This window comes from Hemibagrus wyckioides, linkage group LG02 (genome assembly GCF_019097595.1).
Source record: "Hemibagrus wyckioides isolate EC202008001 linkage group LG02, SWU_Hwy_1.0, whole genome shotgun sequence".
NCBI classification, from domain to species: domain Eukaryota; kingdom Metazoa; phylum Chordata; class Actinopteri; order Siluriformes; family Bagridae; genus Hemibagrus; species Hemibagrus wyckioides.
Genome location: NC_080711.1, coordinates 20,880,764 through 20,901,027, shown reverse-complemented (window position 1 = coordinate 20,901,027; position 20,264 = coordinate 20,880,764). Strand labels below are relative to the sequence as shown.

The following is a 20,264-nucleotide window of genomic DNA, read 5'->3' as shown; positions in this document are numbered from 1 at the left end:
TATGAAGTAAAAACTGCTTTCAAACATGTGAAACAGATGGAATGTTAACTGGACATTCAGACATTTTTCATTTCAAACAGCAACATATTCTTCATAACAATGAACTGAGTAAACTTTTTATTAGTTTTTGTTAAATAATTAGCTGAGTGTTTAGACTGTAAGTGTTTGTAATGTGGGAATTAGTTACTTGGTAAAATGTTGTTTGTTATTTAATTTAAGAAGTGAATTGCACTGCAGCTTGTCGTGTCACTGTGTGGATTACGAGCGCAGTAATACACAGCTGTGTCTTCAGTCTGCATGTTCTGTCCCCCTAAGGTCACAGTGTTACTGGAAGTGTCTCAAGAAACCACAAACTTGTCTTTAAGTGAATCTTTCTTATTAACACTGCCATTATAATAAATGGTGTTGATCCATTCTAAAGCTTTTCCTGCAGGTTGTCGAATCCAAGCTGTTCCATAGTGGCTGCTGCTATCAGTGATAGAAGCTCCAGACACTTTACAGGTGATGGTTAAAGTCTCTCCTGGCTTTATAAGCAGTGAGTCTGGCTGGATGAGCTCAGTAGCACAGAACACATCTGTGAAAAGAGAAAAAGAAAAGGTTGACATGTCCAACTGAAAGGATCAGATGAAATAATAAAGCTTCAATCCAAACACTCACAGGGGGCGAGAGCCAGCAGCAGCAGTGGAGCTGAAGCTAACATGTTTGTGTTGAAGGAAGACTAATGAGCAGTTGAAAACTGATCTATTTCCAGTTCACTCAAATTCATCTGAATCTCTGCCGTAATACATGAAAATAATAATAATTAGATAAACAATCCTTTGTCATTATCAGTCATGTGTAAGCTGCACTCTAGAGAATTACATTAACACAGAAATGATTCTCATGTCAAATTTGACTCTGACATGGTGAAATATTGCAGTGTTTTCTGAACAGCATGAACTACATTTAACATTATAATCAAACCGTTCAATAGAACATGATGTTCATTCTGGTATAGTCTGCCCTCTAGAGGCTTTAACTGATGAATCCAGAGAGAAATAGCTGAGAAGATTCTAGATCAGGTGTTTTTAAATTCTGAAGAAGAATTGTAATCTCTAGTGAGCAGAAGGCAAAGCTGAAATCTAATATCTATCAACAACTCAACAGTGAAACTATTCTCTATACTTCATCTACTTTATTATTCAAAAGTTTAAAATGATCTTCTTCAAGAAATTGAATCAGGAATCAAACAGGTGACTTGTCTTCTGTAAATTGTACAACTGTACACTCAGTGTTCCTGAAATGACATTTGTTCTCTTGTGGACTCCTGAACACATAAAACCTGCAGATGCAGACAGAGAAATTTAACTGCAATTTATTTAGAGTCATGTAGAGAACCAGAAAATGAACATTGTTGATGCTGTTAAAGCCAAACTGCCAGTATAAAAGTACAGATATAATGGGTGATCAGAAATGGTATCACTTGGTCTTTAGAGAGTCTGAATGGTGGGTAAGATTTTCAACATTTCAAGAAAACATTAAAGTGTTTAATACACATTTATTTATTTCTGGATTGTAATATAATCAATTGTAAACAAAATCTAATTGAGCTTTTCAATAACCACAGAACATAATAGATAAATGATTACAGTACATGTGACTTGTTCAAAATAAACACTGTGTGAAAATGTGTGTCTGGTTTTAGTACAGCTGCTTCCTTAGATCCAGTCACTGTGGCTTCTCGAGCGCAGTAATAAACTGCAGTGTCCACTGTCCTCAGAGTCTTGACCTCTAAGTACTGTGTTGTACTTAGAGGTCAAGACTTGCTGAGACGTCTTTTGTAAAGGTGAGCTGGTTCTTCACAGTCTCTGTATATATTGGTTGATTTTTGCCAGCATCCATCTGGCCAAGCCATTCCAGAGCTTTCCCTGGTTGCATGTAGTACTCAGTCATATCAAAGCTGTGTATCTTACAAGAGATCTTCACAGTTTCTCCAGGTCTCTTTACCACAGCAGGAGACTGGTCCAGTCTGATCTCATCACTGCTGACACCTAGCAGATAAAACATAACAATCCAAGATGATCATCAACACAGACAAGATATTCTGAGGGTAGAAATATAAAGTAAAGGAGTCTCAGGTACCTTTGGTTATCATTATAACAAAGATGTAGTAGTGAGTGACCCTCTGCCCCATCATCAACCTCTTTGATTCAGTTGTGTGACACAAACTTCTGGTGAGCAAGAGGCTGATTTTTTTTTTTTTTTTTTTTATAATACAGGACAAATTTGCATAAAAAAACTTAATCTATTAGATTTCATAGTTTCATGAATCCTTCGTGAAAACAAGTGTGCTGCTGCCCCCTAAAGGTGATTTTTATATTCAGGAGTTTGTAGTAGAGATCCTGAAGAAAACTTGTACATTTCGTTTGATCTCTCATCAGATTCTGTTCTGCTGAATAGACTCTGTGTTTCCAAATTCAGGAATTAACTATTGACCTGTAGTGTTCTTGCAGCTGGCATAACAAATTGGAAGAATAAAAGCATGAATAGTACAGTATATAGACAACTAGTCATCAGAATCATTGTCCTGGAGCTGATTTGCCAAGACATTATAATGTAAATGTGATAAATAACATGGGAATTATTATTAATATTAATAACTACTAGAAGAGATTGGAATAAAGAAGAAGATCTCAAAGCTAAGTGTAAATAGATGTTGTTCTTTATAATAAATGTCTCTGCAGCTTCCTGCTGAGGGAATATTTACAGTTCATGAGGACGTGCTTGTGTAAGTTTTTGTACAGCTCTGGAGTCTGTTGTGTCAGTGTGAGTCTCGTGCACAGTAATAAACTGCCGTGTCTTCAGCTTTCAGACTCTTCACATCTAGGTACAGCATGTTTTTACTGGTGTCTTTATTGATGGAGAACTGGCCCTGCAGTGACAGAGTGAATATAGTGCCATAGTGCCAGTGTCAATACATTGACAATCCACTCCAGTCCTTGTCCTGGTTTCTGATAGATCCAGTTCATGTAGTTGCTTCCCACTGAGAATCCAGAGACAGTACAGGACAGAGTGACCGACTCTCCAGGTCTCTTCACCACAGAAGCAGAGATCAGGAACTGTCCATAAGAATCTAGAAGAGAAGAGTAGAACTAGGTAATGGTATCTTATAATGATTATAATTCTAGTAATTATCTTACATAAAAAAACTTACATGAAATGAGTAGTAATAAAATACACTGTCCTAAAATCATCCTTCTCTGAGTTCTGCTTCACCCAGATTTAAAGTGTATGGGAGTGTTATCTATCACAGAGCTCACTGGAAACTAGAGCAGCCAAGAACATGCTGTTTATACACAACTCTATTTGAATAGGGAGTGTCCATGACCACTATGGAGGTGTTCAATCCACAACCACATGCTGCTCACTGTATAGCTATCTGAATGATAAGGTAACTTTATAAATCCCTACAACAGAATGTTTCTCTATCAGAAATGGAACACAAGTCAAATAATTTTTGAAGATGCCTTACTTATCTAATGAACACATTAGGAAACATTCAAGAACCTGTTTTACTAAATGTAGCTATTTAATTTATATATCCTATAAATTCATAGGAATCATTGTGTGGTAGATTACAACAGTAAGAGGGTTTATCTAGAGGAGATTAAAAATCAGGAGAACAATCTCCTGAACATCAGCAAGACAAAGAAATTGATAGAGGACTACTAGTCCTGAGTGCCTGAGTCACTTATGATCAACGGGAGCCAAGTGGAGAGAGTGGACAGTTTCTGGTTCCTAGGTGTTCACATCACCCAGAACCTGACATCTCTACAGAGGGTGGTGCAATCAGCTGAGTGTACACTGAGCTCCCTCACTTGGAGTCTACAGCAAGTGGTGCTGGACCAAGGGCAGGAAGATAGTGAAAGACCTCAGCCATCCCAACAATGGTCTCTTTTCTCTCATGAGTTCAGGGAAACACTTCCACAGCTTCATCCTGCAGGTCATTCAGGCCCTCAACCAGGAGAACACCTAGAGCCTGGACTTTTCTAGACTTATGCCATAACATCCACTACCCCAGCTGGACTAAAGCACAATTGCACAATAGTAAAATTGCACTACATGCGCTTTACCAATAAATACAACATTCTATATTTATATTCATCATTCCATTCATACCACATCACTGTATTTTATACAAATCCAATCACTGTATTCAGATATTTCTGTACTTTTCTTTACTTTTCCACCATAGTTCCCCTCTATATTCCCTATATGCCCTATATTTTCTATTTTATTTTATTGTATCTCATTTGTATTATCTTTATTGTTTTACTCTAGTGATAGTTATATTAGTGTTAATTAATTTTTAAGGACAGTCCTAAAAAGCATTTCACTACATGTTGTATTGTATATGATTATGAGTGTGACAAAAAAAAAGTTTGAATGTGAAAATTGTAATTTGAATGGTTTATTCACTCAGACTGCCTTCTCATTGTCTTGTATTAATAATAAATTGCTGTTACTTACTTGGAGCTTTACATAAACAAACACAAGTGGAGAAACTCAGTGCCAGTAAGTAAGGAATAAAACACTGGGGAGATTTTGTTATAGAGAAATAATCAGCAATGAAGTTATTTCTTGTTATTTCAAACATTATTTCAGCTAGAAACACTCCTTCCCTCACCACTTGTCCTGCTACTGAGTAAAACTCCTCTGTCTTGAAGACTTACCCATACTGAAAATAAAGTCACAGCTTTAACCCTGACCCTGATACTGGAGACTTCTTCCAACAACTCGATATAAACATCTCTTTACAGAAAACGTCCTCATATCAACAAATGCTTTTGACACCACTGACCACACTATTCTACTTGATAAGGTAGAACATGTTGGTGTTAAAGGAACAGCCCTCTCAGGTCTTAATTGACTGACCGTTATCAGTTTGTAGATCTAATTGGTGACTTCTCTATGCATACCAAGGTTATGTTCTGTGTTCCACAAGGTTCTGTCTTAGGCCCACTGCTTCTGTCCTTATATATGCCACCCCTTGGTGCAATTATTCGTAAACATGGTATTAGCTTCCACTGTTATGCCGAAGACACATAGCTATATGTTTCAGCTAAGTCAGATGAGAGACACCAGCTCATTAAGATTGAAGAATGTGTAAAAGACATTAGACAGTGGATGCTTACTAACTTCCTCCTGCTTAAATCTGACAAGACAGAGGTCATTTACTTGGACCACATGCAGCTAGAAGTAAGCTTTCTGATTGCAGAGTAACAGTGGATGGTCTTTCTGTTTCATGTCCAGCAGTAAAAGATCTTGGTGTGATTATTGACTCTGGTCTTTCGTTTGAAGCTCATGTAGATAATATCACTAGGGTAGCCTTCTTTCATCTTAGAAATATTGCTAAGATAAGAAATATGTTGTCACTTCATGATGCAGAAAAACTAGTTCATGCTTTTGTTAGGTTGGATTATTGTAATGCCTTACTGTCTGGATGTTCCAGTAGTGCCCACTGATGCTGTGGATGGATCTGTGTGGACAGCCTGTGACCCAGGAGACAGCCGTGGACAGAGCCATTTGGGGACTTTAACACCATCACAGATCTCCCGTTACATCTGTCACCTTCTGATAGCAAGGAATTAGTGTCTATAATGAACTCAGAAACTACACTGACTTAATAGTTCCTCATAGGCCCATGGTTACAGTTGTAGATAGGACATTATTTACACTTACATTATTTACTGTCCAGTGTCACCCAAATGAGGATGGGTTCCCTTCTGAGTCTGGTTCCTCTCAAGGTTTCTTCCTCATTTCATCACAGGGAGTTTTTCCTTGCCATTGTCACCTCAGGCTTGCTTATTAGGGATAAATAGGGATAAAATAGTTTAATAATTTCATTTAATATTTCTTTTTTTTCTCCTTTCTGTTTCTCTATTTTTGTAAAGCTGCTTTGAGACAATGTTCATTGTAAAAAGCGCTATGCAAATAAATTGAATTGAAAAATTATCTTCTAATAACATTATAAATATTGAAACAGTTTACATCTAATACACTAAGAAAAGAGTTAAAATCTAATTTGTAATTTTAATTATTACCATTTATTTGAGATAACATTTGAAATAATAAATGAAGAAAAAAAAAATTATTACTAAATATCAACTAAGTAAACACTTGTATTATTTTTTGATAAATGCTGATCTAGTTGTTTAAGCTGAGTTTATGATAATGTGGGGATTAGTTACTGTGTAAAATGTAGTTGTGACGGTGGCTGATATTTCTCTATATGTAGCTGTAAGGTGAACATTTTGCATATTCATTTACCTATTGTTTTGCTGGTCTTCTACATGTTTTTATAACCACAGTGAAAAATGTTCTTTGGTGCTTAAGTTACTTTATATTTATTTAAAACTGAATAAGCAACTTAAATTTAGTATATAAATGACTTTCAACCTCTAAACTGTAACACCCAGAAGAACATTCTGGTTTGTTCAGAAACTGTCATTTTTTCTTCTGTGTGTTTAAAATAAACTGAAATTAATTAAAGAAATAATTCAGGTCACAAATCATCACTGATTCATTTAGTCAGGAGCTCATGCCAACAACTTGTCTGTTATTAAATCTTTGTGAATGATGGAATAATTTTAAGCATCTGCTTCTCTTTTTTTACTTATCCGTTTCAAATAAACCACATGGAGGAAAACCCTTTACCCAGTAGACATTGAGAGGAGTTCTCTAAAATGTTTTAGTCTTCAATGTTTCACATAAACCCATAATATGAAATGTTAACATTTTAAACTTGCAAAAGAAATTAAAGCATTCACTTAATCAATTAATCTGTAAAGCTCAAATCTAGCAGAGGTTTCACATCATCATGATAATGACTGAGGGACGAAGTAGGATAGAATGTATTTTTTTATTTTGTTTTCATAAAATGCTACATATCTGGTGTAAATATGGTAATATGTAGCACAAATCATCCTAAATTATGAAAAATCAATACGTGTCTGATAATGAGTGATAGTGAATGAGTCTCATACAGAATGCAGTTTGTGGATTCACTTTTTTCACTTTATTTGTTAAACTCTGCTGCCTCCTTCAGTTGTTTCAATTATTGCACCTCACACTGTGAGAACAGACTGTGTGTTAAACACAACACACTGCTGGAAACATGCTGTATTATTCCTGAATCCACTCAGTAAACACTGATTCAACTGTTGGTTAAAAATGTAAAATAAAGAATTAATAAAGGTTCAGAATGAACACTCTTTCAATAATGTTTTCTTTTTTTATTTGAAAATTACTTTGTGTGACTGTTTTAAAATGCTGAAAATGATCACAACTTCATTCCAGTGAAAGAAAGTGAAAGTGTGACTGAGATGATTTATTAGTTGCATTGAGAGGATGTGTGTAACATGTCTCATAAGGTTTTTGTAAGAGGAATCCACTATTCTGTCTCACTGTGTGTAACCAGCGCAGTAATACACAGCTGTGTCTTCAGTCTGCATGTTCTGTCCTCCAATTGTTATTGTGTTAGTAGAAGTGTCTCTGGAGATGCTGAACTTATTTTTCAGTTTGTCACTGTAAGCTGTATCCCCATCACTATCGATGTATCCAATCCACTCCAGAGCTTTTCCTGCAGGTTGTCGGATCCAAGCTGTATCATAGCTTTCAACTGAATATGAAACCTTGCAGTGGATGGAGAGACTCTGGCCTGGCTGGACTGTCATGGAAGCAGGCTGAGTCAGTTCCTCACCATGTACATCTGTGGAGGAAAACACATGGTGATATCTCACACAATATCTGCTGCACCTTTATTCTTCATCTAGTAAATGAATGAATTTGATAAAGCACTCACAAGAAGCAGCTGCCAGCAGGAGCAGTAGAGATGTAGAGAACATGGTGTGTGTTGTTTGTACTGGAGTCTTCTCTGTTCTCCAAAGTTTAACAGACACCATCACATCATATAAATAGAGTGAGATCCAGCTCTGATGCTTGGATTTGCTTATCTGCTGATGATGGGAGGAGAATGTATCTGAAATGTATTTAAATCATGAGGAGGAGATTCATCTGATGGAGGATATGTGGGTTTATAACAGGCGAAAAACTATTTTGTTTAAAAGTCTTTTTTATGAATTTAATAAACCCCAATTACAAAAAGATTTTATATTTGGAACTTTCTCTTTTAACCACAATGTTCATTTTTTTCAGTAATCTGAATGAATGTCACTTTTGTGCACAGTAATACACAGCTGTATCTCTGTCTGAAAGTTTTGCCCCTTTAAAAACACTGTGCTGCTGGAGACGTGTGCCAGACAGCAAAATAGGTCTGGCCCAAATCTGGCCCACACAGTGCACTTACACTCGGCCCACATACCACAAAGAATGATCACCCTTGGGTGGCCCATATCTGGTTTGCCACAGGTGGGCCACGCATGGGCCAGCACAAGGCCAGCACTGGGCCACACTGTTTGCTCAGAACAGGGACAGCACTGGGCCATACTGCTGACCCAGATTTGGCCCACAGAAAACATAATTGGGCCACATCTGGCATGCCATCATATAAAGAGTGCCATCATTGTCAGACCTGGTCTGCATCTGGTTGACATACCACTTGCCATGCCATCACTCAGCCAGCAGTGCCAGCTTAATGCCAGATCTGGCCCAGACCCTTTGCTATGTGTTATAACACACATATATATAAAACTTCATATCGAGGAAAACACTTTCTATGAAACATTTTTCACAAATATGCAAAAATCTGGTTAACTGCTTAATAAATATTGCAATCATTATACTCTATAAATAACAAGTACATCATTTTCCTGTGTATATCCCTTCACCTGTTAGATAGCAACACTTTTTTTAAACAAGTAAAGTAATAGTGAACATACTGAGAGCAGGCAAATTCAAAGTCCAATAAAAAGACATTCAGAAAACCTCAACATTCACAGCAAATCATTGAAAATCTCTGAATATAAATCATTTTAATTGTATGACAATTTAAAAAAATAAATCTTGTTTAATAAGGTCAATACAAATTAGGAAAAAAAACTCTGACTTTACTAAACTGAAAGGGTTTAATATTGAAATGTTTAACTATATACTGATTTATCATTTCCTAAAGTTATTTAAAAGTCAATCCCACTGGACAAGGAACAATGATTCAGTGGCCTGCAGGACAATAATATGGTCATGATCCAATCTGAATCATAACTCAGTTCTAATGAGATGTAGAGATGTCATGCTTTATTTAGTAGATTTAATCTGGTGTTGTCTGCTCACACTTCTGAGAAACACAGAAGGTAAAACATGGAGATAAGACACTAACAGTCTTCTAACAGTCTTCTGTACTGGGTGTTTTTTTAAAGCGTCTTTGTTGATCTGTCTCACTGTGAGTTACGAGTGCAGTAATACACAACAATCTCTTCAGTCTGAAAGATTTGTCCGTGTAAAGTCACAGTGTTGTTAGAGGCTTCAGTTGAGAAAGTGATCTTGTTTTTTAGTGAATTTATGCTGGCAGTATCACTTGAGCTGCAGTACCAGCCGATCCATTCCAGCAGTGGCGGGCTGTGCATTTCAGATCTAGGCCTTCACTGGTGTCCTTCCTGAATTAATCCACCTCTATACCATCATTATGACGCCACCATGGGCGTCACTAGGCCATTTTCTACTCAGCCCTCCTAAAATTCTGCGATTCTCCATAAACTCTACACAAATTGGTGATCTCCTCAGTCCCCTTTAAATTTCATATGAAAACAGCGGCAGACTTCAGCTCCTCCCCGTCTTTCAGCACGTTCTTCAATCCACAGACCGAGGATCAGAGGACAAGTGTGTGTGTGTGTGTGTGTCTGTGTAAGTGTGTGTGTGTATGTGTGTGTGTGTGTGTGTGTGAGTGTGTGATCAGGAAGACTCGTATTTGGCTTGTTCAGTACTCAAATGTTATACACATCTATGCCATACAGTGGAATTATGCAATAAGTTTACCATCCTACCCTGTTAGTCAAACCTTTATTTTATTTATTTATTCATTTATTTATTACTATTATACCCTCACTGGTTGCTGAGCCCCACTTAAATGAAAATTCTAGAATTGCAACTGGACACCACGGCAATAGATACTAATCAACCGTTAATTAAAAACAAAGTAAAAAAGAAATTAGTCTACAGTATTTCACACCTCACAAGGAACAGTCAATTTTATTACGGTTACTTTTCTCAAAAAAGACATTCTTGATGACGTACGCAGCAAACTGCAATCTCTGGAGAACGCAGCATCCAAAATGAGACACAGTGAATATAGAAACACTGTATATGGGCGGGTCGCTGCCTCTGACTACTCCAACTATCCAATCAAAGGACGGGAAATTCCTGACGTAATCGTATGCCTGCTAGATGGCCCCAGTGATGCTAACTCGAAATCTGATTGGTTAATGGAACAGTTTCATTGCCACTTATTTTAAGCTACGGGCGCCTGCACTATTAATTCTGAAGGCCTTAAGGCCAGGCAACACATGATGTCAGCCACTGGCTGAAATATGATTGGATAAATACTCTTATCATAAATATACACTACTGGAAGTAGCGCAACCGAGAGAAAAGCTATGAAATGTAGATAATAGACTACTGGGAATAATTTAATACACATTCATGGAAAAATATATTAAATATATTAAAATGCAAGTCAGTGATTCAGATCACAGCAGAGAAGGCCTTGCTGGCCCTGACGGTCCGACACTGCATTCCAGTGCATGTCCTGATTGTTGTATCCAGTTAGTACAGGAACTAGTGGCTGAGTATCCAGTGATCTTACAGGGGACTGAAAATGATTCTCCAGGCTTAACCAGCATGACTGCAGACTTTACCAGTTCAATACATTTAATACCTGTGAACAACAATCATGCAATTATTCAGGTGAAATCTATCAACAGGAAAAATGTACACAATGATCTGCATCTCTCCAAAATTCTCCACACACTTACCAGATGTAGCTGTTAACAGCAGGAGTAGAAGTGTAAAGAACATGGTTTGAGCAGAACCTGAACCCAGATCCTCACTTCTCCTGAAAACACCTCTAATCATTTATAAAGGGGTTTGATTTGTTGATTTGCATATAAGTGTTTAGGCTTTCAGAAGAGGCATTGCCTGCAAATGTAAAAACATACACATTCACAAAATATTAGTTACTTACTATTTATTTACTATGTAATTGATCAAGCTGTGTGGATGAAGCAGCCTGGTTTAATGAGACACTGATATAATGGAGCTGTAATGTCTTAGCTTCATAACAATGCTGTAGTTAGAGTTTATGACTTTGATGTAAATCCCAGGAGAACATGTTCTCATATTTATGACACACCTTCAGTCCTTTAAACCTCAAAATGTTGGGTAGATGTTGTGTGAATAAAGAAAAAACAACCATCACAGGCCTTAAATCTTAACAAAAAGTATAATGTTCAAATATTTCTAAAGTGTGTGCAGGTTAATTATACAGTATACAGTTCAAGAGGTTGAGTAAACTTTTTCAGGTGAATTGTCAGTAAAAATGGAACATAATTTGCACAACTGTTCAAATGTTTAGAATTTTTAAACATTTTTCCTTCTATTTTTGTATGTAATCATTTATTATTTCATTACGGAGGCTATTAAACGTAATGGAAAATAAAATGGATGTGTGTGCCGGTCTGGGAAAACTCATCAGATGCAGGTGAAGGACAATTTTGGAGGTAAAAAACTCCACAGTGTGAAGAAACCATGCATGAAAATGTGTGTAAGAAGCAAATTCAACAAACAGTCAGTCTGTCTGAAGATTTGTAAAACCTTGCTGTAAGTGTGATTTACTCACACACAGGTGAATGTCAGATATTGATAGCTGAAATGAACATGAGTGAAATGAACATGAGCCTAATCAATTCAATGTAATCAGAAACTGACTGTCGAATTGTTCATGAGGCTCCGGTGCTGTAGTCAGAACTGCTATCATTATTATATATTTTTTAATGAAGGAGAATGTTGGGAGCTAGCACTGTTTCAGTGTACTTGGAGTTTTTGTACAGGGATGTTGTTTATTTGTCTCACTGTGATATTCACGAGCGCAGTAATACACAGCTGTGTCTTCAGTCTGCATGTTCTGTCCTGTTAATGTCACTGTACTGCTGGACGTGTCTCTGGAAACCTGAAACCTGCTTTTCAGTTTCTCACCGTAGAAAGTGTTACCGCTACCACATATCTCTCCAATCCTCTCCAGAGTTTTTCCTGCAGGTTGTCGTATCCAGTGTGTACAGTAGCTGCTATCAGTTAATGAATATCCAGACACTTTACAGGTCAGAGTCAGTGACTGACCAGGAGTTAATACTGTGGATCCGGTCTGGATCAGCTCAACACAGTGAACACCTGTTAAAGAAAAGTTATTTTAATGATGTAAAAACAAAAAACTTTAAGGAACCAAAATTGTATTAAAAGTCAAATGTAAAAACACTTACAGTGTACGGCTGCCAGCAGCAGCAGCAGTAGGGATGTAGAGATCATGGTGTGTGTTGAAGCAGAAGAAGTAAAAGCTCTTGGTCTTCTTTGCTTAAATATATAACAGGGAAGGACATTTGCATAGAGACACTCCTTATCTTAGGGTCAGAATGGGATGGATTCCTCTACACGTGAAAATCTCCCCGTCTCATGAACGTCTCTAATCTGTGATTATAAATCTATAAAATTTGGAACATTAAGAGACTTTCTTAGGTCTCTGAATTTATGTGAAGAGAACGCACTCTTCATATGAGCATATTCACAGAGCCGGATTCACTGAAAATCCTCACAACCCCGTTCCTCTTAACCACTGGCATGACAGGCATGGCCCATTCACTGCATAACACTGGGGGGATGACCTCCAGCTCCAAGAGTTCATTCATAATACATGAAAATAATAATAATTATCAGTCATATGTATGCTGCAATGTAGATAATTACATTAACACAGAAATTATTCTCATGTCTACAAATTTCCTGGTTTCTGTGTTAAAATAACAGTGTGAATAACTGCTTCCATATTTGACTCTCACATGGTGAAATATTGCAGTGTTTTCTGAACAGTATGAACTACATTTAACATTATAATCAAACCGTTCAATAGAACATGATGTTCATTCTGGTATAGTCTGCCCTCTAGAGGCTTTAACTGATGAATCCAGAGAGAAATAGCTGAGAAGATTCTAGATCAGGTGTTTTTAAATTCTGAAGAAGAATTGTAATCTCTAGTGAGCAGAAGGCAAAGCTGAAATCTAATATCTATCAACAACTCAACAGGGAAACTATTCTCTATACTTCTTCTTCTTTATTATTCAAAAGTTTAAATTGATCTTCTTTGAGAAATTGAATCAGCAGCAGTGTTAGGTAAGTTACTTCGAAAAAGGTTATTAATTACTAATTACACCATCAATGCTGTATTTAAAATGTGTTTCTAATTACTCTGTCTGAAAAGTAATTTAATTACTCAATAAGTAATTTAACTCATTATTAATTACTTCCTAAAATCCCTATAAACCTTGACTGGTAGCCTGCAATCATTTTTTTAGCTCACCTTTGGACATTTTCTACACTCCTGATGTAAAATCAAGTTTTGCCTGCTTAACATTTGTACTGTCGATGAACATGGATCACTCAAAAGTGTTTGTCGATGCTGCCTTGTCAAGTGCTTCAGTAAATTACTCGTGGTATTGACAGGGGCCGATAGTTTTTTCACCAGGACATAGCTTACATTTCACGTTAATGTTCTTGTCTACCTGGGCCAAAAAAGAGAAGTAATTGGAATAGTTCCATTTGGAATAGTTCCAAAACAGCCACTTGCTCCTGCTACTAAGTAATGCATTACACCCAACAGTGATCAAGATCAGTGATCTTCATTAAATTGCCCCTAGGTGTGAATGAGTGTGTGAATTTGTAACATGTCCAGATTGTACGCTCAGTGTTCCTGGGATGGACTCTGGATCCAGCACTCTGACCCGAATAAAACACTTCCTAAAGATGAACAAGTGACTGAATACATTATAGTGATTATTGTCTTGTGATATTAAATGATTATATTTTTATTCCTAACAAATAGACCTCAGTCTGTAAGGTTGGAATCACATATCCTCAACCCTCATCCTGAACACCGGCATCCCACAAGGCTGCGTGCTGAGCCCACTGCTCTACTCCCTGTTTACCCATGACTGTGTTCCATGGCATAACTCCAACATGTTCATCAAATATGCAGATGATACCACAGTTATTGGCCAAATCAGCAACACTGAGGAATCGGCCTACAGGGAGGAGATCCAAAGCCTGTCAGCATGGTGTTCCATGAACAACCTCACCCTCAATGCCAAGAAGTCATTGTGGACTTCTGGACATCTAACAGAAGCAGACACTCCCCCATCTACATCAATGGGTCTGAAGTCTCCAGCTTTCAGTTCCTGGGCGTCCACATCTCTGAAGATCTGTCTTGGCATTTGAACACTTCAACTCTGGATAGGAAGGTGCAACAATGTCCTTACTTCCTGAGAAGATTAAAAAAAGTTCACCATTTCCCCCAAGATCCTGACTAATGTTTACCGCTGCATTATTGAGAGCATCTTGACAAGCTCCATCACAGTGTGGTATGGCAGCTCCACAGTGTATGAAAAGAAATCACTGCAAAGGGTTGTGAAAAGCGCCCAATGCATCATCGACACCCAACTACCACTGAGTCTCTTCACCACAGTAGATGTCTGCACAGAGCACACAAAATCATCAAAGACTCCTCCCACTCTAGTCACAAACTGTTCAACCTCCTCCTGTCCAGGAGGAGATGCAGGACCATCTGCACCAGAACCAGCAGGTCCAGATTTTTCCCCACAACCATAAATCTTCTGAACTCTACACTACACTGCTAGGACACTCATGTCTCACTACACTTCACCACGTTACAGTTCTGCTTCATGCTGTACATTTACATTTTCTCTGTATAATATAATTAAAATGTGGATATTGTTAATTCATAGATTACACCTAGTTTATCTATCTATCTATCTATCTATCTATCTATCTATCTATCTATCTATCTATCTATCTATCTATCTATCTATCTATCTATCTATCTATCTATCTATCTATCCACTGTTTATTATCTCTGTTGCTGTTGTACATACAATGTACATAATGCAGACTTTTGCACAAATATTTAATTACTCTTTTCTTAACACTTTATCTGCTGTAAATACAATTTGCACATACTTCTCTTTGCACATACTGACATCGACTTATTTACTGATGTACACTACCAGTCAAAAGTTTGGACACACCTTTTAATTCAATGTTTTTTGTTTAGTGACTTATTTTCTACATTCTAGAACAATACTGGAGATTTCAAAACTATGAAATGACTGGACTTAAGTAATCCATATGTAATGACAACAAAAAACAGTCAGTTGTTATTTTAAGACACGAAGGTCAGGTGTTCTGGAATAGTTCTTGCAGGAACAGTATTGTCAAGTGCATTTGCAAAACCCATCAAGCACCATGATGAAACTGGCTCACATGAAGACCATCCCAGTAAAGCAAGACCAAAACTGACCTCTGCTGCAGAGGAGAAGTTCATTTAGAGTTACCAGCCTCAGAAATCACCAATTAACAGCACCTCAGATTAGAGCCATTATGAAGGCTTTACAGAGCATCAGTAGCAGACATATCTCAATATCAGCTGTTCAAAGGACATTATTGTGGATTTCGGCCGCCTTCAGCATTGCTGCTGAGGGAATATTTACAGCTCATGAGGACGTGCTTGTGTAAGTTTTTGTACAGCTCTGGAGTCTGTTGTGTCAGTGTGAGTCTCGTGCACAGTAATAAACTGCCGTGTCTTCAGCTTTCAGACTCTTCACTTCTAGGTACAGCATGTTTTTACTGGTGTCTTTAGTGATGGAGAACTGGCCCTGCAGTGACTGAGCGAATCTAGTGCTAGTGCCACCTTCAATACGCCCGATCCACTCCAGTCCTTGTCCTGGTTTCTGACGGATCCAGTTCATGTAGTAGCTGCTCATTGAGAATCCAGAGACAGTACAGGACAGAGTGACCGACTCTCCAGGTCTCTTCACCACAGAAGCTGAGGAGGTCAGGGACTGTCCATAAGAATCTGGAAGAGAAGAGTAGAACTAGGTAATGTTATTTTATAATGATATAATGCTATTAGTCACAACAGAAAAAAACATAAACTTACATGAAATGAGTACCAGTAAAATACACTGTCCTAAAATCATCCTTCTCTGAGTTCTGCTTCACCCAGATTTAAAGTGTATGGGAGTGTTATCTATCACAGAGCTCACTGGAAACTAGAGCAGTCAAGAACATGCTGTTTATACACGACTCTATTTGAATAGGGAGTGTCCATGACCACTATGGAGGTGTTCAATCCACAACCACATGCTGCTCACTGTATAGATGAGTGGATGATTATAAGGTTCTGTGTAGAAAAGCAACAACTAAATGTTTCACTCTCGCTATTTATTAGAATCTGAGAAGCCACTGTATTTAAATGTAATTTAAATCATTTTTAATAATACTTTCTCTAAATGAAAGAAAAGACTAATGTATGTGTTTATACACCTTAACATCATACAAATTCACATTTTGAAACAGGCATTAATGTAATATTCCGGCATTTAATATACAATTAGACAACAGAATTTATTGATCAACACAGGGTACTAAGACACTTTATGTAATGATTGTGTGGTTGAGTTTGTACAGACTGCCCTCTAGAGGCACAAAATTCCTCTTTTCAAATGATCAATAACTAGAATGAGTTATTCATGAAAAAGATTATAATCACTATAAATGTCAATAAAAATCATCTCACTTGGAACAGAAAAAAAAATATTAGGAATTCAGAAGTGGAGCATTTTTATCAGTACAGTTTAAAAAAGAGAGAAAGCACTCAGATACAGTATCAGTGGTAAAAAATAGTAACTCTATTGGTTTAACTAATCAATCAATTTGGAAATCAATATTAGTTAAGATAACTTAAGGAAAAGTCAGAGATAATCAAAATATTTTGGTTCTTTGACCTCCATAAATCCACAGCTTCTGAAAATGTGGGTTTGTCATGTGACTATAGCAAGTGTTTTGTACTGATGTCTAAGGGGAAGTATCACTGTGTGTCACGGGCACAGTAATAAACTGCAGTGTCTTCTGTCCTCATGCTGTTCATCTGCAGATACACCTGCTTCTTACTGTTGTCTCTGGAGATGGTGAAGCGGCCCTGAACTGCACTGGAGTAATATATGTAACTACTACTGTAGATGCTTGCAACCCATTCCAGTCCTTTTCCAGGCGCCTGTCTGATCCAAGCCATGTAATAGTTACTAAAGTCAAATCCAGAGGCTGTGCAGGTCAGTTTATGAGACTGATCAGGTTTGATGATCACTGGATCAGACTGGATCAGTGTCTGACTGCAGGAATCTGCAAGAACACACAAAGTAAAAATAAAAGTATGAAAAATATATCAATATTTTTGCCTATATGAAATAAATAATACTAACATTGAATGAAGATTGCTAGAGTAAAGTAACTCAAAACACTGCCTAGTCCCATCTCAAAGAATTAAAATGATTCCTGCTGCTGTAAATGAACACAAACTGCTGGTATGTTGTTGGGCTGAATGTTTCAGCATAAATGGTTCAAATGCAGGATTTCATTTGCATGACACGCCCACTAGAGATATAAAAACATTCACAGAGGAACAGCTGAGATGAGAAAAAGCTTCCTGTAAGACTCTGGGTGTGTTTCATGCTGTCAGGTTCATCACTGCTCTTTACTCATTACATCTCAATCTTAAATCTTGTGAAATTTGTGTGAATGATGGAATAAAGCATCTACTTTTTATTTTTCTTTGTAATATTTTATTACACATTTTATTAAACATGATGGAAAATGAAAATTGATGCGTGTGCTTGTCTGTGAAAACGCATCATACAGTATGCAGGTGAAGCCAAATTTCGCCCCAGTGCTAATAAACCATAAATCGAAATGTTTCTATTAACTGTGTAATCTGGATTCGGATATGTTCCTGTAAAAATCGTGTGTAAGAAGGGAATTCAACAAACAGTCAGTCTGCCTGAAGATTTGTAAAACCTTGCTGTAAGTGTGATTTCCTCACAGAGTGAATGTCAGATATTGATAGCTGTGCATCAGAGTGAAATGAACATGAGCCTAATCAATTCAGTTTGTAATCAGATACCGACTGTCAAATTGCCCATGATGCTCTGGTGCTGCAATCAGAATTGTTATCATTATTAATTATCTTTTAATGAAGGAGAATGTTGGGAGCTAGCACTGTTTCAGTTTACTTGGAGTTTTTGTACAGGGATGTTGTTTATTTGTCTCACTGTGGTTCACGAGCGCAGTAATACACAGCTGTGTCTTCAGTCTGCATGTTCTGTCCTGTTAATGTCACTGTGCTGCTGGACGTGTCTCTGGAAACCTGAAACCTGCTTTTCAGTTTCTCACTGTAGTAAGTGTTACCATCACCACATATCTCTCCGATCCACTCCAGAGGTTTTCCTGCAGGTTGTCGTATCCAGCCTGTACAGTAGCTGCTATCAGTTAATGAATATCCAGACACTTTACAGGTCAGAGTCAGTGACTGACCAGGAGTTAATACTGTGGATCCGGTCTGGATCAGCTCAACACAGTGAACACCTGTTAAAGAAAACTTATTTTAATGATGGAAAAGTGAAAAGCTTTAAGGAATCAAAACTGTATTACATGTCAAATGTAAAAACACTTACAGTGTACGGCTGCCAGCAGCAGCAGCAGTAGGGATGTAGAGATCATGGTGTGTGTTGAAGCAGAAGAAGTAAAAGCTCTTGGTCTTTGTTGCTTAAATATATAACAGGGAAGGACATTTACATAAAGACACTCCTTATCTTAGGGTCAGAATGGGATGGATTCCTGTACACAGGAAATCCTCCTCATCTCATGACCATGTTTTATCTGTTATTATAAATCTATAAAATTTGGAACATTAAGAGACTTTTTCAGGTAAATTTATCTGAAGAGAATACACTCTTCATATCAGCATATTCAGTAAGGATTAAAACACTTGGAGGTTTGGTTTTATAGGAAAATAATCAAGGACCAGGTGTTGTGATGTCAGGAATCATAAAAGGTGGTGGATGTAGGTGACAATAATTAAGCATCGTGTAGTTCTACTCACTTTGGTTCAACAGTGTCATGGAGTTACTGCTACAAACCTGAAGATAATTATTTTTATATTGTAGATTATTATATTTTAGATGATTATTTTCCAATAAATAATGCCATTGATTTTGATCATTATTCCTCTTATACAGCAGCAGCCTGTTACTGTTACAATTTATTTATTAATTAAAGAAGAATATGGTGAACTCTGTGTTTGTTTATAGTTACAATTAATGTTGTGGAACTTTTGTGAAATGTATGTATTCAGTAATCACTGGATAAAAGTTGGCAATTTTTCTGTAAATGTTATTATTTCCCTCTTTGTTTCTCTGTAGGAATTTGACTTGAAAGAGTTTTCAATGTCTCACAGAAAGACATAAAAATGATGGAGTATCTAGCTCTGACTGAGGATATGAGACTATGTTATACTTATGACAACTTTAAAGAAACATAAAATGGTACAGTATATTTGTTAAGCTCTAGCGCCACCTGCAGATCTTGTGAAAATGCCCTGTATATTGAATGCACTTTTCTCTTTCACCACATCTGTGGGAGGATTTTGGACGGCTGATTAAGATGTTTGTACCACTGTGGTTTCTAGCACAGTAATACACAGCAGAGTCCTGTGTACTCAAACCAGTCAGCTGCAGATACACCATGTTTTTGGAGTTGTCTCTGGTAATTTCCAAACGTCCCTCAATGTGTTTGGCATATATAGTTTTACTGGCATCATACCAGATAGCCCCAATCCATTCCAGAGCTTTTCTAGCTTGTTGTCTGATCCAGTGCATGCCATAGCCACCAAAGTTAAACCCAGATCCTTTACAGGAAAGACTCAGAGTTTCTCCAGGTTTTTTTATTACTGAACCAGTGGGGATAGACTCAAGACTTTGACACTGAATACCTGCCACATAAACAAGAAAATATTAGTGTATAATAAACAGTGCAAAAGATATTTGAGATTCAGCATGAAAACTCACCATTGAGGCTGATAAGTAGCAGGAATAAGGGATCCATGAAGGGATCTTCATGGTGAGTGTTGATGAGACTCGATCGCTCCACTCAGCTCAGCT

The 20,264-nt window shown here is 37.3% G+C and overlaps 1 pseudogene and 4 gene segments (V, D, J or C); all 5 read right to left on the bottom strand.

The window, feature by feature from the left end:
- Window positions 1-209: 209 nt before the first annotated feature.
- On the bottom strand, window positions 210-700 carry LOC131370516 (immunoglobulin heavy variable 4-61-like; annotated as a pseudogene).
- Window positions 701-7,358: 6,658 nt separating this feature from the next.
- LOC131370651 (Ig heavy chain V region 914-like) lies at window positions 7,359-7,911 on the bottom strand. The segment is given in 2 exon segments: window positions 7,359-7,750; window positions 7,844-7,911. Coding segments are annotated over 2 exon segments (351 nt in total).
- A 3,148-nt stretch (window positions 7,912-11,059) lies between these two features.
- On the bottom strand, window positions 11,060-12,513 carry LOC131370500 (Ig heavy chain V region 914-like). The segment is given in 3 exon segments: window positions 11,060-11,130; window positions 12,064-12,378; window positions 12,468-12,513. Coding segments are annotated over 3 exon segments (432 nt in total).
- Window positions 12,514-15,827: 3,314 nt separating this feature from the next.
- On the bottom strand, window positions 15,828-16,250 carry LOC131362019 (Ig heavy chain V region 914-like; the record flags this gene model as incomplete). The annotated part of the segment is given in 2 exon segments: window positions 15,828-16,126; window positions 16,211-16,250. Coding segments are annotated over 2 exon segments (339 nt in total), but the record flags the coding sequence as incomplete, so codon positions are not given.
- A 2,123-nt stretch (window positions 16,251-18,373) lies between these two features.
- Window positions 18,374-18,825, bottom strand: LOC131362013 (Ig heavy chain V region 914-like). The segment is given in 2 exon segments: window positions 18,374-18,690; window positions 18,780-18,825. Coding segments are annotated over 2 exon segments (363 nt in total).
- Between the last annotated feature and the right edge of the window lie 1,439 nt (window positions 18,826-20,264).